At 40.2% G+C, this 23,307-nt stretch overlaps 1 protein-coding gene across 1 annotated transcript in view; it reads right to left on the minus strand.

The window, feature by feature from the left end:
- ROCK1 (Rho associated coiled-coil containing protein kinase 1) overlaps positions 1 to 23,307 on the minus strand; it is a 1,092,122-nt gene that overhangs the window by 314,960 nt on the left and 753,855 nt on the right. The window contains exon 19 of the mRNA XM_053714968.1: positions 18,794 to 18,954. Within this exon, the coding sequence (XP_053570943.1) occupies positions 18,794 to 18,954 (161 nt within the window). The remainder of the gene's footprint in view (positions 1 to 18,793; positions 18,955 to 23,307) is intronic.

Below are 23,307 nucleotides of genomic sequence, written 5' to 3' on the forward strand. Positions count from 1 at the left end.
TGCGATCCTACAACAGGACTCTATCACAGACTTTTCAACCATAACCTGATATCGCAGAACACTCAGAACGGACATCCTGGGAGGTCCTGCCACTTTGTGCCGATAGGCACCTTGCATTTCGACTTTATCCTTAAAAATTAACCGCTGTTGTTGTACCTGGCGATCTGGAGCTGCGTCTCCAACTACTTGTAACCTCATTTTTTTATCCTACAATAAAGCTGTTTCAAAAAAAAAAAAAAAAAAAAAAAAAAAAAAAAATAATAGCCTTTTTATTTTATTAAAAATAACTGCACAAGGCAGTTATAAGCGGTTAAAGTGAGTAGTTGTCGGGTGTTAGAAAAAAACGGCACTAAAAAGTGGCTATACATTGCGTTCTATGGGGACAGTGTTAAAACTGCAATTATATATGTATATGCTTATATACATATATATTTATGTGTTAATATGTATATATACACATATACACACTTCAATATATATATATATATATATATATATATATATATATATATATATATATATATATATATGTTGCTTAGCGGGATAAAATGAAGGCAGGACAATATTTTGATTCATATTAAAACTAAGAAATTACTTTGGGAGAAACACTTGACATGAAACCACTCTTATGGTGAAAAAATATTTGAGGAGAAACAAAGCTAACGCCTGCAAATCTTCTAGTCTTTGAACAATATTAGACAACATCTATTAGATCCACTTGGGAATCCCTCAACCTCGACCCGTATCACTTGCTGCATATCTCTGCAAACACCTCGGGGATGGAGAGACAATTCCCCTGGATGGAAGGATTGCCTGCTGAGAAAATCCAACTCAAAGTTGTACACACCCAAAATGTGGATTGCTGACAGCGAACAGCTGTGGGCCTCCGCCCACTCTCGAATTTGAGATACTTCCTTCATTGCCAAGGAACTACTCGTTCCCCCCTTATGGTTGATGTAAGCCACTGAGGTTATATTGTCTGATTGGAATCTGATAAACAGAGATGAACCCAGAAGTGGCCAAGCCTTCAAGGCTTTGAAAATTAATAGCACTATTACGAGCAAACTCTGCCCAAGGTAACAGTTCAGACCAATTATTGTGGTGATCTGAGACATAGCAACGGAGGAACTGTTCCAGAGCTTGATTGGACCGTTCTGCAGCCCCATTGGATTGAGGGTGATATGCCGAGGAGAAGGAAAGCTAGATCCCCATTTGAGCACAAAAGGAACGCCAAAATCTGGAGACAAACTGGCTACCCCGGTCCGACACTATCTCCTTGGGTAACCCATGTAAACGTAAAATTGAACCAAGCTCCTGAGCGGTAGGCAACTTCATCAAGGGAATGCAATGTGCCATTTTAGTCAACCACCATAAGGATAACTGTATTGCCATTGGAAACAGGGAGCTCGACAATGAAGTCCATGGAAAGATGTGTCCAAGGACGCTCACCATTAGCAATAGGTTGAAGAAGACCCACAGGAAGACGTTGAGGAGTCTTATTCTGTGCACAAACTGAGCAGGAGGCAACATACGCAGCAACATCAGAACGAAGACTTGGCCACCAGAATTGTCGAGTGACAGACCAAATCATTTGGTTCTTGCCTGGGTGACCTGTGGCTTTAGGATAGTGGTAAGTGTGCAAAAGTTTAGTTCGAAGATTCTCAGGAACAAAACACTTACCACTAGGTTTCTCAGGAGGTGCATTGGTTTGTGCAGCCAGGATCTCCTCCCCCAAGGGAGAAGTCAAATTAGTACGTATGGTAGCTAAAATATGGTCAGGAGGTATAACAGGAGTAGCTACAGACTCCTCCTTGGACAGAGGCGAAAATTGTTGAGAGAGGGCATCAGCCCTAACATTCTTACTATAATAAGTTAAATTCTTGTGGTCAGTAAGAATGAGCACTGGCACGCTAGTACCCTCGAGAAGATGCCTCCATTCCTTGAGTGCCAAAATTATAGCCAGTAATTCCCTGTCGCCAATTTCATAATTGCACTCCGCTGGAGACAATTTCTTAAAGAAGAAACCTCACTGATGCAAGGAACCGTCAGGCATAGGACGTTGAGACAAGAGGGCACCTACTCCAGTCTCAGACGCATCGACCTCAAGAACGAAAGGCAGTACAACAGGGTTAGGATGAGCCAGAACTGGAGCGGCAGCAAAGGCAGTCTTAAGACTATCAAAGGCCTTAATGGCAGTAGGTGACCAATGGAGTGGATCATTCTCTTTACGGGTCATGTCTGTGATAGGTTTGACCAAGAATAAACTTTCTATAGTAATTGGCGAACCCCAAAAAACGTTGAATAGACCGAAAACCAACTGGGCGAGGCCAATGCAGAACTGCAGATAACTTGTCAGGATCCATGGAGAACCCTGCAATGAAGATAACATAACCTAGGAATGTTACTTGAGTCTGATGGAACTCACATTTCCAAAACAGGCCATTCTCACGTAGTCTCTGAAGAACCCGTGTAACATCAGAACGATGAGCCTCAAATGTGGGTGAGTGTATGAGGATGTCGTCTAAGTACACCACAACACACTGTTGCAACATATCTCGTAGGACATCATTAATAAATTCCTGGAAAAAAGCAGGAGCATTACATAGGCCAAAGGGCTTTACAAGATACTCATAATGCCCGCTCCTGGTGTTAAACGCCGTTTTCGATTCGTGGCCCTCCTTGATCTTAACGAGATTGTACGCTCCTCTCAAATCAAGTTTAGTAAAGACCGTAGCTCCCTACGTTCCGTAATGAGTGGAAAAGGGTAAGCATTCTTAATGGTAAGACGATTAAGACCCCTATAATCGATGCATGGTCTTAACTCGCCACCCTTTTTCTTCACAAAGAAGAAGCCAGCCCCTGCAGGAGAGCAGGATTTGCGGATGATCCCCCGCGACAGAGCATCGGCAACATACTCCTCCATAGCACAATTCTCTGCAACAGACAGAGGGTAAACCTGGCCCCGAGGAAGAATGGCTCTGGGTTGCAGGTCTATGGCACAATCGTAAGACCGGTAAGGAGGCAACGTACCGGCACGCACCTTGTCAAAAACGCCTAGGAACTCTCGGTACTCCTCTGGCAATTGAGATACTGAAGAAGTGCACAAGACTAACTGGTTTCCGAAGACACGTGGAAATACATGGCGGGGACCACAACAAAATTCCGGACCTGCGCCAGTCGAGACTGGGATTGTGCTTTTGGAGCCAGGGATAACCCAGAACAACCGGAAAATGCGGAGAGTTTATCACCTGGAACTGAAGGGTTTCAAAATGTAGAGTCCCAACAGCCATGCACAACGGAGCAGTTTCGTGAGTAACGAGTGCGGGCTGAAGGGGCCTGCCATCAATGACCTCAATAGCAAGCGGAATGGACCGAAGCAAAACAGTAATGGAGTGCTTTGATACTAAAGCACTGTCAATGAAATAGCCCATAGCACCGGAGTCAACAAGAGCCTGGGTGACTATGGAGGAGTCCACCCTGCCCCTGTAACCCACAATAGAGGCAGAGCTCCTTCCTCCTCCTAAAGGCCCTCTCCGCCGCAGAGAGACGGGTGAATCCCAAATGCATCGGCTCAGCAGTACCTGGTGACTCGGGACCAGGAGGTATGGGAGGGAACGAACACGTAGGAGACAACGGAATAGGAGGCTTCCGCAAGCGCTCCTTGAAAGAGGGCCTCTCTCCGAGTCTGATGTCAATTAGAATCAAAAAAGACACCAATGCCTCAAGATCCTCTGGTAAATCTCTGGCAGCAACTTCGTCTTTAATCGCATCAGAGAGCCCATGAAAGAAGGCGGCAACAAGGGCTTCATTGTTCCAACCTACCTCTGCAGCAAGCGTATGGAACTCAATAGCATACTGAGCAACTGAGTACCTTGCTGAATGGACATGAGTCGTTTAGCAGCAGAGGAGGAGCGAGCCGGAACATCAAATACCCTTCAAAAGGAGGCCACAAATTCAGGATAATTTGAAATCACAGGTTTATTAGTCTCCCACAAGGGATTAGCCCAGGCAAGAGCTGTGTCAGACAGTAACGAGATTAGAAATCCCACCTTAGCTCTGTCAGAGGGAAACGCCTGAGGTAACATCTCAAAGTAAATACCCACCTGGTTCAAAAACCCTCTGCACTGAATAGGATGACCTCCATATCGCTGAGAACCGGACATGCTCCTGGTAGGACTAGGTGCAGCAGAGGAAACAGGAGCAGCCATAACTTGTGGGACACTTTTGGTCCAAATGTGCAGTGTGAGTCAGCAGGGTTTGCAGGGCTAGTGCAAATTGATCCAAGCGGTGATCCTGTTCATCCATCCTGGAAATGATGGCAGGTAAAGGTGGATTATTAGCACCATCAGGATTCATGGTCTTTGCGTAATATCAGGGTGCCAGAAATCAGACAGACGAGAAGTGCAAAAATAATCACACCTTTATTAATAACAAAAAAATAATAAAAAGTTCACAAGTAAAATAAGCCAGGAGTCAAAACCAGAGCTGGTAGTCAGACGAGCCGAGTCAGGAGCCAAAGCGAATAGTCAGACAAGCCAGGGAATCAGGAACAAGGAAAACAGCAGAGTCAGGAACAAGCCAGGGATCAGAAACCAGGAAGGACGTCAGACAGCCAGGTAATACACAGGAACTCTCACAAACAGGTCTGAGACAACGCAAAGGCAAAGCATAGTGAACAGATGCCTTTTAAATAATAAGTGATGACATCACAATTCTGAGACTGCATCCTGTCTCACATGGATGATGCACACCAGTCTGGCCATAAAAGGAAGTGCAGGAAATGAGCAGCATTCCCCACAATGCACCATAGTCAGCAAGAGAGGTGAGTAAAATGGCTGCCAGCAGTACATGGCAAACAAAACAGGGAAAAAACCCTGACAATATTGATGTAGCACAAGTGATTCCAACACCAAAACTACATGGGATTATCTATTTAAAGAGTTGCTTTGAATAATTGTCACACTAAATCTTCCTGAGTCCATTTAGTGTCATTAATAGGTTCATTAATTTAGGGCTATTACTAGGTTCACTAATCATTATCATACAGTAAAAGGCATTTTCAGTGCTGCTCTCCTCACAGAGGATTTGTTTTTGTATTAACAGAAAGAGACAATGCATGCAATGCCAAACAAATACTCAGTACAACTTGCACAATATAATGCTCTTTAAAAAAATGCTCATATGATCCGTAGCCAACTCTCCTCTCATACCCAAAAGCACAGGGTATCGGCTACCAAATACGGCACATTTATAAAGGAGACATATCCTAATAAGACAGGAACACCTTAGCACCAGACCTGACAAGCTGACGGCTCACGCCGCCACTTATTCACAAGTGCTGCATCGGAGACCTACAGCTAACTTGAGCAGCAAACACTCGGCTGGGAAGTTATGCGCAAATGCCCCTTTACCTTACCCATAGAACTAACCAGAAAGACTAGCTGTCACTGCAGTTGGATTGGACAAACCACTCCATCTAGGTCGGCACTTCCCTAGAAGCCGTATCAGAGACTCGCGGCCTACTCACTATCTGAAAACACAGAGACGCGAATACACAGAGACGTGAATACACCTTTAGGCAACAGCCCCCCCTGTAATAATATATATATATATATACTGTACATATATACACAACACACACATATATATATATATATATGGAACCCAGTGCTGCCCAATTTTTACTAAGATAGTGATACACTACAAGGGATAGCACTATGAAAGCCAACGCTATACTTAGTAGACTGTAAGTTTTAATATTGTGCATTATTGGTGCACAGACACATTTACCATTTATTGCTTATATCACTTAATTTGGGGACAATCTCCTGAGAGGGATCACTGGGGGCACTCCTGCTACTTAACAGCATACATATATCTTGCAAACATAACAGACACTTCCAGAGGGCCTGTAATTTCATATATTCATTCTATTTGCAAACCAGTACATAAGAAAACAAGTGAGTTGACAATTAAAGAGAGCTGTATCGGAAAAATCTAGTATTATATTGACATCTTTTTACTGGTGCACTAGGCAGGTATAAATCCTGGTGAAAATTTATAGTGAGATTGCATTTCATTTTAAATCTGTACATTATACAATTATATACACGGCTCAAATACTCAGAACTGTAAAATGGCCTCTAAACGCTCATCATAAGCAGGAATAAAACCCCGCCAGGGTACAAAACAGGCCCCAGAATGGATAACTACTTTAAGGCACTAGAATCATCCTTAACAGAGACAGACAAAACTCCATCTCAGTTGTCTACAGAAGCAATGGAAGAGTCATCCACAACATTAATGAGAGATAGCCCAGTTAATAAAGCAGACCTAAGATTTCTGCCAACAAATGCAACTTTTCTTTCTCAAGTTGGCCAGCTCATGGGCTGAAGTTAAACAGGATTTAAACGCTTTGCATCAAAGAGTTCTTAATTTAGTACGGAATTCTGAAACTGTGGTTGCTGACCACTACGCCTTAACAACCAAACTACAACAGTAAGATGTGCAAATAACTCCAACAAGTCGAAGACTTGACAGCAGCAGAACCTGCAAATAAAAGGAGTGCCCAAACTAATTCAAGACTAACTGCAAAAGCTATTTGCTATCCTACTGAAACCTCCTTCAGATAATATTATAACTTTAGACAGAGCGCACAGAGCCCTCAGACCAATACACAAACACAGTGACAAGGAAAAGTTAATGGTAGCAGCCTGGAAAAAACAACCTTTTACATCAACCCAATCACGCTTACAACGGGAAAAGCACAAGCTTACCTCACTGACTTGGGAATTCTATATAAGTGGGGCTTCCAATTCTGCATAAACATAATAAAGAATAACCAAATAATGGTATAATGCTCATCAGAGTGGAGTTCCAGGAGAAATTAAACCCATGTTTTGGTGTATGAGGGTAGTGTCTGTGAGTCCTCCATTATTAGTAACTTATATAAAAGGGAGATCGCATGATCTGTTGGTGTCTCGCGTGTACAGATAGTCTTGAATGTGGTTAATTGCCTAATGAATTTAGATTTTTGTCTGTGTGTCGATAGGAAATGATTTAACTGGGTGTGTGTCAACCAGTCCATATTTATGTCCGGCTTGTTCTCCCTGATCTGCTCAAGAGTTTTCAGCTTATTCCCCTCAACCAAGGCCAGGATTGTCCTCTCCTTAAAGGTCACGTTTGGGCTGATACTTGTTTCTCTATGGTTCCAAGGTATTGCTGCATTCTGGTATATAGGTGTCAGGGGGGAAGGTCGAGAGGATATGTTTGTGGTGGTGTTTATAAGCTTGTCCCAGTTGGTGAAAAAGTCTATGAATAGCGGGTGCATAGTTTCAGCAACTGGTCTGTCTTTCTCTAGTAGCCAGGCTGTACCCCCTGCATTTCTCGTGCCCATTATAGAGCAGTCCAGCTGTACCCACAGCTTGTTTGTGTCATTACTGCACCAGTCTAACAGTTTATGTAATGTGATGGCTTGTTTGTATACACATATGTTAGGCAACCCGAGTCCTCCTCTGTCTCTAGGAAGATAGAGTGTGGCCTTTGTAATTCTAGGTTTAATTCCCCCCCAAATGTATTGATCTATTAAACTCTATTTCTTGTAGATAATTTAAAGGTAAAGGCATGGGTGTGTTCTGTAGCAGGTATAACAGTCTGGGCAACACATTCATCTTAACCACCTTAACCCTACCCAACCATGAAATTGGTTTGCTTTTCCAATTTGACAAGTCTGCCAGTAAATCGTTCTCCAGTCTTTTGTAGTTGGCCGTGAATATCTCCTGTTGGTCCGGGGATAGGTAAATACCTAGGTATTTCATCCTAATACCCTGTTTTTTTAAGTTGGCGATTTAATTCTAATTTTTATCATTATTATATTTATTTTTCCACAGCGCTGTCCATGGATACAATTCATTTAAATAAAACAATAATATAAAACTTGTAAGAGACAAGACAAAATTTGACACATACAGGAGGACTTGAGGGCCCTATTCCAGTGGAAATGTATAATCTAGAATGGTAGGAGGTTGAGAAACAGGAGGTGAGGACTACAAGTGTGGGAACAATGTTAATACAGAGTTAGATGAGGAGAAATATTAGGTAAGTGGAATTTATTACTGAGTTGGGTGGTAGGTTTCTCTGAACAAAAATGTCTTCAGGGAACATTTAAAAGAAGAAAGATTAGGGTAAAGTCTGACAGCACGAGGAAGAGCGTTCCAGAGGGTAGGTTCTGCACGTCAGAAGTCATTCAATCTAGCATAGGATGATGTGATAGTCAAAGATGCAGGGAGCAGGTCATTGTTGGATATTAGTTGGAGGGCTGGAGTATATTTGTGATTAGAGAGGATAGGTAGTGAGGAGCGGCATTGATGAAAGCTTTGTATGTAAGGGTGAGAGTTTTGAATTTAATTCTGCTGTGAAAGGGGAGCCAATGAAGGGACTTGTAGAGAGGTGCAGCAGAACTAAACAAGCCTTTTAACTGATTGATGGCTTTAAACTGGTTTAGAAAGCATATGTAATTTTCATTCAGGAGACACATTTTTTTGAAAGAAATTATACAGTTTACTAACCTGGACATTATACTCACGTAAGACTATTTTTTCTTGATAAGAATAGTTACATATGATGTCCGATACAGATATTGGAAACATATCATGGTCAGACCATGCCACGATTATTCTCGATTGCACCTGGCCAGATTAACACGAATAGCTCCCTGTTACATAAACCAGATATCTTAGAGAAACTGGCAAACACGCGTAAAGAGTACTTTTTACTTAACATTACTCCCAACATGTCTCCAATAATTTTATGGCAAGCTCATACAGCTATAATGCGTGGAGAGTACATAAAACAAAGAGCACTCTTGAGAAAATCGTATAATCCAGAACAAATGTGACTTTTTCATTGCACTCTTTAGAAGCCTTCAATAAAAAAATAGTCCAAGAAAATAACAACTCTTTTAGAAATTGCAAAGCTCCCGAACTGATCTACAGCAGTTCCTAATTAAAGAATCAACGTAAGGCGCTTCATCTTAAACAATCCTTTTTTTGTGTGAAAGAAAAAAGGAAGGGCCTCTTCTTGCAAGAACGCTCAACAACGTACCTTTAATTCCTTTATCTATAAACTCAAGAAGGCTAATGGTACATACATCCATGATAGCCAGATAATCACTGCTATATTCAGTGAATTTTATAGCCATTTATATAAAACTTACCATCTAATAATTCCCCACCAACAATCCGCAGCTAATCTCCCTAAAATCCAAATCAATATTATAAAACCTTTGAAGAGGTCTTGGCTCCACACCTTCTCACAGTACTCCAAAAGGTAGATGGACAGGTAGGACACTTTTTTCCCTTCATCTTTCTTAGAAGCTTATGTTTCAGTCATTCTTAAGGGTGAAAAAGACACCAGTAGCTATTGCCCCATTACCCTTTTAAATACAGATTGAGATACAGATGTAAAGATATACGGTATAATCTTAGCCCAACAAATAAACCCAGTACTATAAGACCTTTTATATGTAGCTCGACTGTACAAACTGGTCTTTCCTACATGCATCAGAAGTGTTTAATTTTGGTTCAAAAATAATAAATACGATTTTTAGCCTATATTCAAATCCCTTGGCTATGGTCAAAGCAAATTAAATCCTCTTCATCCATTCAAAAGACACAACGGGACCAGACAGTGTTGCCCTTTATCACCAATACATTTTGTCCTAACAATGAAAGTTTTAGCTGCTCATATACGACAAAATAAATATATAACATGAATACAAACTGGTCCACATTTCCAGAAAATTGCAATTTATGCAGATGATGTGCTCCTCACATTATCTGATCCCATAAATTTACTTTAACCAGCTATTACGGAAATACACACCTATGACCAATACTAACTTTTTACTTAATAGCACAAAATCAGAAGTACTAAATATCAATTTATCGCAACAGGAGATTGATACAACACGCTCGCTTAGCCACTTACAAATACAAAATAAAACAAAATATTTGGATATATCTTACTCCCAAACCCCAAGTTACATTTTTAAACTATTTAGCATGATTAAAAAAACGTAAATTATGATTTCAAACTATGGAACATGAAACAATTATCATGAGGGTGCAAAATATAATCAATTAATATGACCACTTTTCTGAGAATTCTATACATACTCTAGGACCTACCTATCTCCCAAAATATTACTTAAAAAAAACAAAACACAAAATACACTCCTGACATTCAAAAAAACCCTGAATCTATAGACATTCATTATACCGTAGCTCCAAAGAGGGAGGTTTAGGAGTCCAAAATATCAAGTTTTATTATGACACTGTAACACTTCAACAATTCCTAGACTGGCATGGCTCCAGTGTAAGAAAAGGATAGGTAGCTATTGACTCACATATCCTTAAACTCCTTAAGTCAGAGCCCTCTGTTGGGTAGCAAATGATAGCAGTCCTCCATTATCCACAACTCTAGATATCCGTATCCACAACTCTAGATATCCGTATCCGTACCTATTCCTCTCGTAGGATTCTATTCTTCAAACATATACATCTCCACTCTTTTTGATCCCTCAAAACGTGGAGCTTGTAGGGAGATTAGCAGATTCGCTGGAAAAGATAAATGGGATATACTATTCCTTTAATTAAACTCTTGGAGAAGGGTAAAATTGATGCCAAGAGACAAAATGAAAGATACAGTAGGGAAGAGTTGGGACGTAAGTATTCACAACTCTATCATCTACTACAAATACTGAACTATAAACTTGACTTTCTGAGAAAACCTACCCCTTTTGAACCCATATGTCTCTTAGGTTAGCCAGTGTGGCATTCGCTCTCAGTAGCTGGGAAAATATTAACATCTGACCTTGAAACAAACCTACCATCATACAAAAACAGATGGAAACTTGAGCTGGGACTACTATAATATAAAATAACATACAAATAGATCCTCTGTATCCTCCCAAGTTCTGGAATTAAACATTCTTGATTATCAGTGATTTATAAAGGAGCAACAAAAAACTGTTATAAAGGGTGTGGAGACCATGGCTCGCTTATGCAGATATGGCGGTGCTGTAAACTAATATGCTACTTGTGGAAGAGTGCAGAGGAACATTAAAAAAAATTAATTCTTAGAACCTTTTACATTAACCTCTCGACTGGCCTTGCTAAACAATCTCCTGAAAAAGACACGTAAATTAAAAATGCAGTTATTGCAAATTGGGATCAATAATGCCAAATCTTTGATTGCAGACATTGGAAAACCCCAACATACCCTTCTAAACAGATGTGGTTAGACAGGACAACTGAATTGTAGTCACTGGAGGAATATGGTGTCATAAAACCTAACAAACATTCTTATTTGTTGGATATAACATTTTCTGGGAACAATCTTTGGCTAATAACCAGTATGGACAACAGGCTAACTGACTCACCCTACATTAACTAGTCATTATAAAGCTTATAAATACCCATAAATAATTTAATGGAGATACTAATATTATTGGTTATTTGTAGAACGCCAACAGATTCCGCATACTATTACCCCACTCCGTTTCTCCCCTTACCTTTCTTCTCTGCTCCTCATTCTTTCTAGTTCCCTCTCCTCCCCTTCAAATGTTCATACTGGATTACCTCCTCTAACAGTACCAAACTCTTACCTCTGGTTTTCTCTACCATCTTAAAGAGGATACAGCACATGAGGATGATTACTCCTTTAATTAAAATTATCTCCAAGTGAGTAAGAAAGATTGACATAAGTATCTATGGGATTTTCTCTGATCATTTTTCAGTATGACATATATAAGATAACCTTAGCTTGATTGAATTGTCTTATCTTGTGTATACCTTTCAAATGTAAAAATTATTTATGACAATATCTGTAATAAAGTTTTTGAAACTTTATAATAAAAAAATAAATAAATGCTGATATGTAATCCCAAAGAATTCAAACACTCTCAAATAGATGCATACATAACACTGAGGGGTATATTTATCATATTGTGAGCGGACATGATACAATGTAGCGTATCATGTCCGCTGCACGTCAATAAATGCATACAGCATACGCTATCAGCATTTATCATTGCACCAGCAGTTTTTTTTTTCAGTCATGTGACTGGTATTAAAAAGCTTTGGAAAGCAGTGCACTAATTAAAATAGCCAGTAGGTGGAGCTGTCAGCTTGTTTTGCAGCAAAGTTATGCAACTTAACAGCCTGAAATTGATCTGTGTACACAGAGCAGACATTAGCTATCGAGCAACAAGATTTAGCAGGCACTTCCCTATTATCTTCCTGTCCAGCTGCTTGAGGTGAGGGTGCCTAACTGCCTATTAATCACTGCAGATTGAAACGCATAGAATAGGTGCAGACCCAATAGTATCTAACATGCTAACAATGCAGAGAACTGTTTGCAGAAAAATGCAAGTAAAAAATGTTTTTGTTCATTATACTTAGTTTGATGATAATGCAGTCTGTTGTGTAATTATTTAATTAGGTGCTGTTAGCAAATGTTTTTGTTCATTAAACTTAGTTTGATGATAATGCAGTCTGTTGTGTAATTATTTAATTTGGTGCTGTTAGCAAATGTTTTTGTTCATTAAACTTAGTTTGATGATGATACAATCTATATTATAAGGTTAATAATGCTGTTTAGCATTTAAAGTCTTGATTTCAAAGCTTTAAAAATTATGTATTAGGTGTTACTTATAACAATTTTGAGAGGGGCCTGGAACCTAACTCCCTCACTTCATATTGACTTACATTATAAATTGGGTGTCAATTTACAACGGTTTCGATTTACAACCATTCCTCCTGGAACCTAACCCCGGCGTAAACTGAGGGCTACCTGTATAAGAAAGTATAGAATTTACATTTGCACTGCAGAGTAATAAGAAGGATTTGTAAAGGTGTTGAATTGGGTAAACATAAATTAAGAAAAAAAAGGTTAAATACCCCCTATCAGACAAAAGATTAAAAAAAATTGGAAACTACCAACAGTGGTAAAAAGCGGTTTTGGTGCTTTTTTTGAAGGAGGAAAAATAATTCTGAAGAAAGTTTCATGTCCTAAAGGATCTTTTTCACTAGTGACTGCTAAGTAAGGTATATGGAAACGTATCTACAAGATCGTTAACACCAAAAAAAATTAAGTTTCATTAAAAAACAAAAAAACAAGATGGTGAGAGTACACGAGATCATGGCATGCGGGACTATACACCCTGTCCACTAGGAGGCAAAACACCCTACTTACCTGAGCTCTGAACTCTCCTAGAATCCCTCATTCATACATATGGCCAAGTAGATGGAAGGAAACTATTAGTGAAAGCAAAAAAAGTCAAGCGGGCCAAATGAAGTGCAAAACAAGTTTTACAATGAGCTTATATACAAAGAAGGACGGGGCATATTGACTCACCATCAATATCTAAAAAAAATATATATATCAGGTAAGCATACAATTTGTTTTCTGTCATAAGATTGTGAGAGTCCACAAGATCATCACATGTGGAATCTAATACCCAAGAATTGAAGTCCCCGATATCAACATGTTTGGGAGAGAACAATACAGTCAAAGCAAAAATGTTACTGATTAGGCACTGTGGCCCAAGGTACTTTGCTGTGAAAAGCTGCTTCAGAAGAAGAATAAACATCAAAATAGTAACATTTGGTAAAAGAGGAAGTAGGCATCTTGCAAATTTGGTCTATAGAAGCTTCATGACGAAAATCTTAAGTCGTAGCTACTGTCCTAGTGGAATTTGCATTTTCCCTGCATCCAAATATGCCTTGTGAAAACATAATTTATGCTTACCTGATAAATTAATTTCATAGTGGTGCGAGTCCACAATCCATTATTCCTGGGAATTACTCTTCCTAGCCACTAGGAGGCAACTTCTCCCTATTGCTGATGTATAGCCAAGCAAGAAATAATAGGATAAGAAATAAGAGCAAAAAAAGTAAATTTATGCTTACCTGATAAATTAATTTCTTCTATGGTACGACGAGTCCACGGATTCATCCTTTACTGGTGTGATATTATCCTCCTGCTAACAGGAAGTGGCAAAGAGCACCACAGCAGAGCTGTCTATATAGCTCCTCCCTTAGCTCCACCCCCAGTCATTTAAGCGAAGGTACAGGAAGAAAAAGGAGAAACTAAAAGGTGCAGAGGTGACTGAAGTTTAAAATAAAAAAATATAATCTGTCTTAAAATGACAGGGCGGGCCGTGGACTCGTCGTACCATAGAAGAAATTAATTTATCAGGTAAGCATAAATTTACTTTTCTTCTATAAGGTACGACGAGTCCACAGACTCATCCTTTACTTGTGGGATACAATACCAAAGCTACAGGACACGGATGAGCGGGAGGGACAAGACAGATGGTTAAACAGAAGGCACCACTGCTTGAAGAACTTTTCTCCCAAAAATAGCCTCCGAAGAAGCAAAAGTATCAAATTTGTAAAATTTTGAAAAAGGTATAAAGCGAAGGCCAAGTCGCAGCCTTACAAATCTGTTCAACAGAAGCATCATTTTTAAAAGCCCATGTGGATGCCACCGCTCTAGTAGAGTGAGCTGTAATCCTTTCTGGAGGCTGCTGTCCAGCAATCTTGTATGCCAAACGGATGATGCTTTTCAGCCAAAAAGAAAGAGAGGTAGCCATAGCTTTTTGACCTCTACGTTTTCCAGAATAGACAACAAGCAAAGAAGATGTTTGACGGAAATCCTTGGTTGCTTGCAAGTAAAACTTCAAAGCACGAACCACGTCCAAGTTGTGCAACAGACGCTCTTTCTTAGAGGAAGGATTAGGACACAGAGAAGGAACAACAATTTCCTGATTGATATTCCTATTAGTAACAACCTTAGGAAGGAATCCAGGTTTGGTACACAAAACCACCTTATCAGCATGGAAAACAAGATAAGGCGAGTCGCATTGCAATGCAGATAGTTCAGAAACTCTTCGAGCCGAAGAGATAGCAACTAAAAACAGAACTTTCCAAGATAGAAGCTTAATATCTACGGAATGCATAGGTTCAAACGGAATCCCTTGAAGAACTTTAAGAACTAAATTCAGACTCCATGGCGGAGCAACAGGTTTAAACACAGGCTTGATTCTAACTAAAGCCTGACAGAACGACTGAACGTCTGGAACATCTGCCAGACGCTTGTGCAGTAGAATTGATAAAGCAGATATCTGTCCCTTTAAGGAACTAGCTGATAGCCCCTTCTCCAATCCTTCTTGGAGAAAGGACAAAATCCTAGGAATCCTGATCTTACTCCATGAGTAGCCTTTGGATTTGCACCAATAAAGATATTTACGCCATATCTTATGATAAATTTTCCTAGTGACAGGCTTTCGAGCCTGAATCAAGGTATCTATGACCGACTCAGAGAAACCCCGTTTGGATAAAATCAATCGTTCAATCTCCAAGCAGTCAGCCGCAGAGAAACTAGATTTGGATGCTGGAACGGAACCTTGAATCAGAAGGTCCTGTCTCAGTGGCAGAGTCCATGGTGGAAGAGATGACATGTCCACCAGGTCTGCATACCAAGTCCTGCGTGGCCACGCAGGTGCTATCAAAATCACTGAAGCTCTCTCCTGTTTGATTCTGGAAATCAAATGAGGAAGGAGAGGAAATGGTGGAAACACATAAGCCAGGTTGAACGACCAGGGTACTGCTAGAGCATCTATCAGCACTATCAGTACTGCCTGAGGATCCCTTGACCTGGACCCATAACAAGAAAGTTTGGCGTTCTGACGAGACACCATCAGATCCAATTCTGGTGTGCCCCATTGCTGAATCAATTGTGCAAACACCTCCGGATGGAGTTCCCACTCCCCCGGATGAAAAGTCTGGCGACTTAGAAAATCCGCTTCCCAGTTCTCCACTCCTGGGATATAGATTGCTGATAGATGGCAAGAGTGAGTCTCTGCCCATTGAATTATTTTGGTAACCTCTATCATCGCTAGAGAACTCTTTGTTCCCCCCTGATGATTGATATATGCTACAGTCGTGATATTGTCCAACTGGAATCTTATGAATCTGGCCGACGCCAGCTGAGGCCACGCCTGAAGCGCGTTGAATATCGCTCTCAGTTCTAGAATATTTATCGGGAGGAGAGCCTCCTCCTGAGTCCACAAACCCTGAGCTTTCAGGGAATTCCAGACTGCACCCAAGCCCAATAGGCTGGGGTCCGTCGTCACTATGACCCATGCTGGCCTGCGGAAACACATTCCCTGGGACAGATGATCCTGTGACAACCACCAAAGAAGAGAGTCTCTGGTCTCTTGATCCAGATTTATCTGAGGAGATAAATCTGCATAATCCCCATTCCACTGTTTGAGCATGCATAGTTGCAGTGGTCTGAGATGCAAGCGAGCAAACGAAACTATGTCCATTGCCGCTACCATTAGTCCGATTACCTCCATACACTGAGCCACTGACGGCCGAGGAATTGAATGAAGAGCTCGGCAGGTGGTTAAAATCTTTGATTTCCAGACCTCCATCAGAAAAATTTTCATGTCCACCGAATCTATCAGAGTTCCCAGGAATGGAACTCTTGTGAGAGGGATAAGTGAACTCTTTTTTTACGTTCACCTTCCACCCGTGAGATTTTAGAAAAGCCAACACGATGTCCGTGTGAGATTTGGCTAGATGGTAAGTTGACGCCTGAATCAAAATATCGTCCAGATAGGGAGCCACTGCTATGCCCCACGGTCTTAGAACCGCCAGAAGGGACCCTAGCACCTTTGTGAAAATTCTGGGAGCTGTGGCCAACCAGAAAGGAAGGGCCACAAACTGGTAATGTTTGTCCAGGAAGGCGAACCTGAGGAAGTGGTGATGATCTTTGTGGATAGGAATGTGAAGATACGCATCCTTCAAATCCACGGTGGTCATATATTGACCCTCCTGGATCATTGGTAAAATTGTTCGTATGGTCTCCATCTTGAACGATGGGACTCTGAGAAATTTGTTTAGAGTTTTGAGATCTAAAATCGGTCTGAAGGTTCCCTCTTTTTTGGGAACCCACGAACAGATTGGAGCAAAACCCCTGCCCTTGTTCTAATTTTGGAACTGGGCAGATTACGCCCATGGTATATAGGTCTTCTACACAGCGTAAGAACGCCTCTTTTTGTCTGGTTTACAGACAAACGTGAAAGATGAAATTTCCCCCTTGGGAGAGAATCTTTGAACTCTAGACGATACCCCTGGGACACAATTTCTAATGCCCAGGAATCCTGAAGTCTCTTGCCCAAGCCTGAGCAAAGAGAGAAAGTCTGCCCCCTACTAGATCCGGTACCGGATCGGGGGCTGCCCCTTCATGCTGTCTTGGTAGCAGCAGCGGGCTTCTTGGCCTGTTTACCTTAATTCCAGGTCTGGTTAGGTCTCCAGACTGACTTGGATTGAGTAAAGTTCCCCTCCTGCTTGGAGGCGGATGAGGAGGTAGAGGGACCGCCTTTAAAGTTTCGAAAGGAACAAAAATTATTCTGTTTGGTCCTCATTTTAACCGTCTTGTCCTGAGGAAGGGCATGACCTTTACCTCCAGTAATGTCAGAAATTATCTCCTTAAGTTCAGGCCCGAATAGGGTCTTACCCTTAAAGGGAATAGCTAAAAGCTTGGATTTAGATGACACATCAGCAGACCATGACTTAAGCCATAACGCTCTATGCCCTAAAATGGCAAAGCCTGCATTCTTAGCCACTAATTTAGCCATTTGGAAAGCGGCATCTGTAATAAAATAATTTGCTAGCTTGAGAGCCTTAATTCTATCCAAAATATCATCTAATGGGGTCTCAACCTTAAGAGACTCCTCTAGAGCCTCAAACCAAAAAGCTGCTGCAGTAGTTACTGGTACAATGCACGCTATAGCTTGCAGAAGAAAACCCTGATGAATAAACAACTTCTTTAGAAGCCCTTCTAATTTTTTATCCATTGGATCTTTGAAAGCACAACTGTCCTCAATAGGTATAGTTGTATGCTTAGCCAGGGTAAAAATAGCTCCCTCCACCTTAGGGATCGTCTGCCACAAATCCCGAATGTATTTTTGTGAAAAATACAAAAGTGCCTAAAATAAGGCCAAACGGTAAACAAAATTTTGTGTTGTGTAAAAATATATCCCCAGGCTATGTGAATCATGTGCACATTGCGAGGTGAATTGTACTTACCTGTCATCACCTTCATTTACGGTTCTCACCTTCAGTTCCAGAAGAATATATCCAGTAGACGAGTCCATCCAAGGCAGAGCAAACAAATTACCAAGGATCTGTTATTGAGCTGCCATTTTACGCCAGGAGACTGGAAAATAAATGCACATTTGCCTAGGGGCATAGGCCAGCATAGAAGGAGAGCTGCACTCTATAGACCAGGGATGGCCACATTTCATCTGGGAGGCCCTGTGCCATCTTCACATTGGAAGATTTTTCACCTCCTGGCGGAAAACTACGGTCTACCCCTCTGTCCTGTTTTGGGCTCTCTGAGGAGAAAATAGGATCTCTAGTAGATCAGCATGTCAATATTTCACCTCACTCCAACAAGAACGCAAACATTTGACTGAAGGATTCGGAGAGAGTGGGAGAGTTCAAAGCTCTGATATGTAGTGGTGTTTTGCCTCCTCTTAATGGACAGGTAGGAGTGTAAACCCACATCTAATGATCTTATTCTATTATTTAAAAACATTTGGTCTTAATTTAAATGTCCAACAAAAACTAAAAACACAAAACAAAATGTATGCATATTTATCCATTTCTCTAACTATAACTAAGCATTCTCAAAATATGTTAAAAATAAAAATTCTTACTTCCTCTTCCAATCTCTCCTTCTGATGAGAAAGATGTTCCAGTTTCTGATGAGACTGTCTGAGGTCAAAATCTAGCATTGAACATTGCTTCTCTATTTCCACTCTCTGATTCTCAGCCTTCTCCTTTGCCGTTCTTTCTGCCATCACTTTCTTTTCCATTTCTATTAAGAGTCAAAACAAGTGAAAAAGGATATACAGCTCTAGCTGCCCATATTAATGTTTTCATACTACTGATATATAATATGAAATTTAAAAAAAATGGCAAACTCTCTAGCTGCCTATCATCCATATCCATATCTCACTGTCTATATCTATCATTCTGTCTATCACTATCTTCATACCATGCTATAGAGCTCTCTCTCTATACCTCACACTATTTTATCAAGAGCTATTCTTCACTCTCTAACCATACTTATTCTCTATCTACACCTCTTTCTCTCATATATATCACACATCTGATGGGAGCTGATTCTGATGATTTATTACACTTAGCCACCAATAAGAAAGTGTAACCCAGGTTCTGAACCAAAAATGGCCCGGCTCCAAAGCTTTACTTTCCTGCTTTTTAAATAAAAATAGCAAGAGAACGAAGAAAAATTGATAATAGGAGTAAATTGGTAAGTTACTTAAAATTGCATGCTCTACCTGTATCTTTAAAGAAAAAAATGTGGGTTTAGTATCCCTTTAAGCATATTTTCTTTACTTTGTCTTACCTCCTCTGGTATTCTACATCTCCAAACGCTGACCTTACTCCCCACCAATGATGTTGCCAATTTTAACATGAAAAATATCAAAACCAGTATCTCCATATATTCCCAAAGCTTAATTCTGCTATTCTGTTTTAGATTCCAAAGACAAAGTAATGTCTCCCCTGTCATCCATCTCTCATTCAGACAGAAATACAGGGTGTATTTCTTAAATTTCTCTCTTTAGAGTGGCATATTTCCATCAACCTTACAAAAAAATAGTAATACAATTCTAAAGAAATCTCCCTTAACCAACGCTCACCTTCTAACAACTGCTCAACCGATTATCTGCATTCCACTTAAACATTTTTCTGTTTACTCGTGTACAGTGTATTTTAAACAACCTGCACTCTAAAGACTGCATCTCCCTGCCAGCCCATCAAGGGGGGTTGCCTTAACCTCAAGAACAAAACTAAAATCTTGACCATACAAAACTCTCAACATTGCACCCTCATAGATCTCTATTCTTGTTTGTACATACTTTCCCATCTGTCCCCTTAACTCTATCTACAGCCTATTACTCTATAAAGCTAGTCTTTAATAAATGTCACAGTCTTTCAGAAAATGCACTTTACTAAATAAATGGTGATCACAGTGATAATATATTAATACTACAGGGTAACCCACTTTATTTGACTGCTAAAATCTTGTGCGATTCATAGTGAATACATGCAAAAGATTGGATAGGCAATTCTGCTACTCAAGTACCCTATCGATAAAACTTTTTTTTTTTATTTTTTTTTTTTCATTACTATTTAAAATAATATTTTGAAATGGAACCCTTGTAAGTTGTAACTTATTTTGTTAATGTAACATTTTATTTTGATGCATGTCAAAAGTTTTTTTTTTTTAATTTAAAGAAGAAAAAAAATGCCAGTGTATACAAAATTCCTAGAATTAATTAAAAGAAAAAACATCTTCACAAACCAAAGTGGCCTCTCCTATATCAACAGATGCGACATCATCCCCACTTTTTGGTCAGACCACTCGTCTGTCCAACTAAAATTCACCTGGCCAAATACCCCCCTCTCTCCACATTGGTGGAAACTTGATGATGAACACCCTGACTTGATGATGAACACCCTGACTCAGTCTCTAAACTAACCAAAACCATAGAGGAGTATTTCTCCCTTAATACACAATCGATCAACAACAAATACACAATATGGGAAGCAAACAAATGTGTGCTCCGCGGTGAACTAATTAAATTAAAAGCATTTCGCACACAAACCTATCGCAAGCTGGTTTCACGCCCCTGAGGGAGGCCAGGGACAATACCACTAATATATTAAACCTTATGGAATATGCTCATAGACAAAAAATCCCTTCCGTGTTCCTATCTATGGACGCGGAAAAGGCCTTTGATAGGTTAGACTGGCTTTTTCTAAAAGTGTAAATTTATGCTTACCTGATAAATTAATTTCTTCTATGGTAAGACAAGTCCACGGATTCATCCTTTACTTGTGGGATATTATCCTCCTGCTAACAGGAAGTGGCAAAGAGCACCACAGCAGAGCTGTCTATATAGCTCCCCCCTTAGCTCCACCCTCCAGTCATTCGACCAAAGGTACAGGAAGAAAAAGGAGAAACTACAAGGTGCAGAGGTGACTGAAGTTTAAATCAAAAAAATATAATCTGTCTTAAAATGACAGGGCGGGCCGTGGACTCGTCGTACCATAGAAGAAATTAATTTATCAGGTAAGCATAAATTTACTTTTCTTCTATAAGGTAAGACGAGTCCACGGATTCATCCTTTACCTGTGGGATACAATACCAAAGCTACAGGACACGGATGAATGGGAGGGACAAGACAGATCGTTAAACAGAAGGCACCACTGCTTGAAGAACTTTTCTCCCAAAAACATAATTTATGTAAGAACTTACCTGATAAATTCATTTCTTTCATATTAGCAAGAGTCCATGAGCTAGTGACGTATGGGATATACATTCCTACCAGGAGGGGCAAAGTTTCCCAAACCTCAAAATGCCTATAAATACACCCCTCACCACACCCACAAATCAGTTTAACGAATAGCCAAGAAGTGGGGTGATAAGAAAAAAGTGCGAAAGCATAAAAAATAAGGAATTGGAATAATTGTGCTTTATACAAAAAAATCATAACCACCACAAAAAAGGGTGGGCCTCATGGACTCTTGCTAATATGAAAGAAATGAATTTATCAGGTAAGTTCTTACATAAATTATGTTTTCTTTCATGTAATTAGCAAGAGTCCATGAGCTAGTGACGTATGGGATAATGACTACCCAAGATGTGGATCTTTCCACGCAATAGCCACTAGAGAGGGAGGGATAAAATAAAGACAGCCAATTCCTGCTGAAAATAATCCACACCCAAAATAAAGTTTAAATGAAAACATAAGCAGAAGATTCAAACTGAAACAGCTGCCTGAAGTACTTTTCTACCAAAAACTGCTTCAGAAGAAGAAAACACATCAAAATGGTAGAATTTAGTAAAAGTATGCAAAGAAGACCAAGTTGCTGCTTTGCAAATCTGATCAACCGAAGCTTCATTCCTAAACGCCCAGGAAGTAGAAACTGACCTAGTAGAATGAGCTGTATTCCTCTGAGGCGGAGTTTTACCCGACTCAACATAGGCATGATGAATTAAAGATTAAAACCAAGATGCCAAAGAAATGGCAGAAGCTTTCTGGCCTTTTCTAGAACCGGAAAAGATGACAAATAGACTAGAAGTCTTTCGGAAAGTCTTAGTAGCTTCAACATAATATTTCAAAGCTCTAACAACATCCAAAGAATGCAATGATTTCTCCTTAGAATTCTTAGGATTAGGGCATAATGAAGTAACTACAATTTCTCTACTAATGTTGTTGGAATTCACAACCTTAGGTAAAAAATTCAAAAGAAGTTCGCAACACTGCCTTATCCTGATGAAAAATCAGAAAAGGAGACTCCCAAGAAAGAGCAGACAATTCAGAGACTCTTCTGGCAGAAGAGATGGCCAAAAGGAACAAAACTTTCCAAGAAAGTAATTTAATGTCCAATGAATGCATAGGTTCAAACGGAGGAGCTTGAAGAGCCCCCAGAACCAAATTCAAACTCCAAGGAGGAGAAATTGACTTAATGACAGGTTTTATACGAACCAAGGCTTGTACAAAACAATGAATATCAGGAAGATTAGCAATCTTTCTGTGAAAAAGAACAGAAAGAGCAGAGATTTGACCTTTCAAGGAACTTGCGGACAAACCTTTATCTAAACCATCCTGAAGAAACTGTAAAATTCTCGGAATTCTAAAAGAATGCCAGGAAAAATGATGAGAAAGACACCAAGAAATATAAGTCTTCCAGACTCTATAATATATCTCTCTAGATACAGATTTACGAGCCTGTAACATAGTATTAATCACAGAGTCAGAGAAACCTCTTTGACCAAGAATCAAGCGTTCAATCTCCATACCTTTAAATTTAAGGATTTGAGATCCTGATGGAAAAAAGGACCTTGCGACAGAAGGTCTGGTCTTAACGGAAGAGTCCACGGTTGGCAAGAGGCCATCCGGACAAGATCCGCATACCAAAACCTGTGAGGCCATGCTGGAGCTACCAGCAGAACAAACGAGCATTCCTTCAGAATCTTGGAGATTACTCTTGGAAGAAGAACTAGAGGCGGAAAGATATAGGCAGGATGATACTTCCAAGGAAGTGATAATGCATCCACTGCCTCCGCCTGAGGATCCCGGGATCTGGACAGATACCTGGGAAGTTTCTTGTTTAGATGAGAAGCCATCAGATCTAT

This window comes from Bombina bombina, chromosome 5 (genome assembly GCF_027579735.1).
Source record: "Bombina bombina isolate aBomBom1 chromosome 5, aBomBom1.pri, whole genome shotgun sequence".
Classification (NCBI taxonomy): domain Eukaryota; kingdom Metazoa; phylum Chordata; class Amphibia; order Anura; family Bombinatoridae; genus Bombina; species Bombina bombina.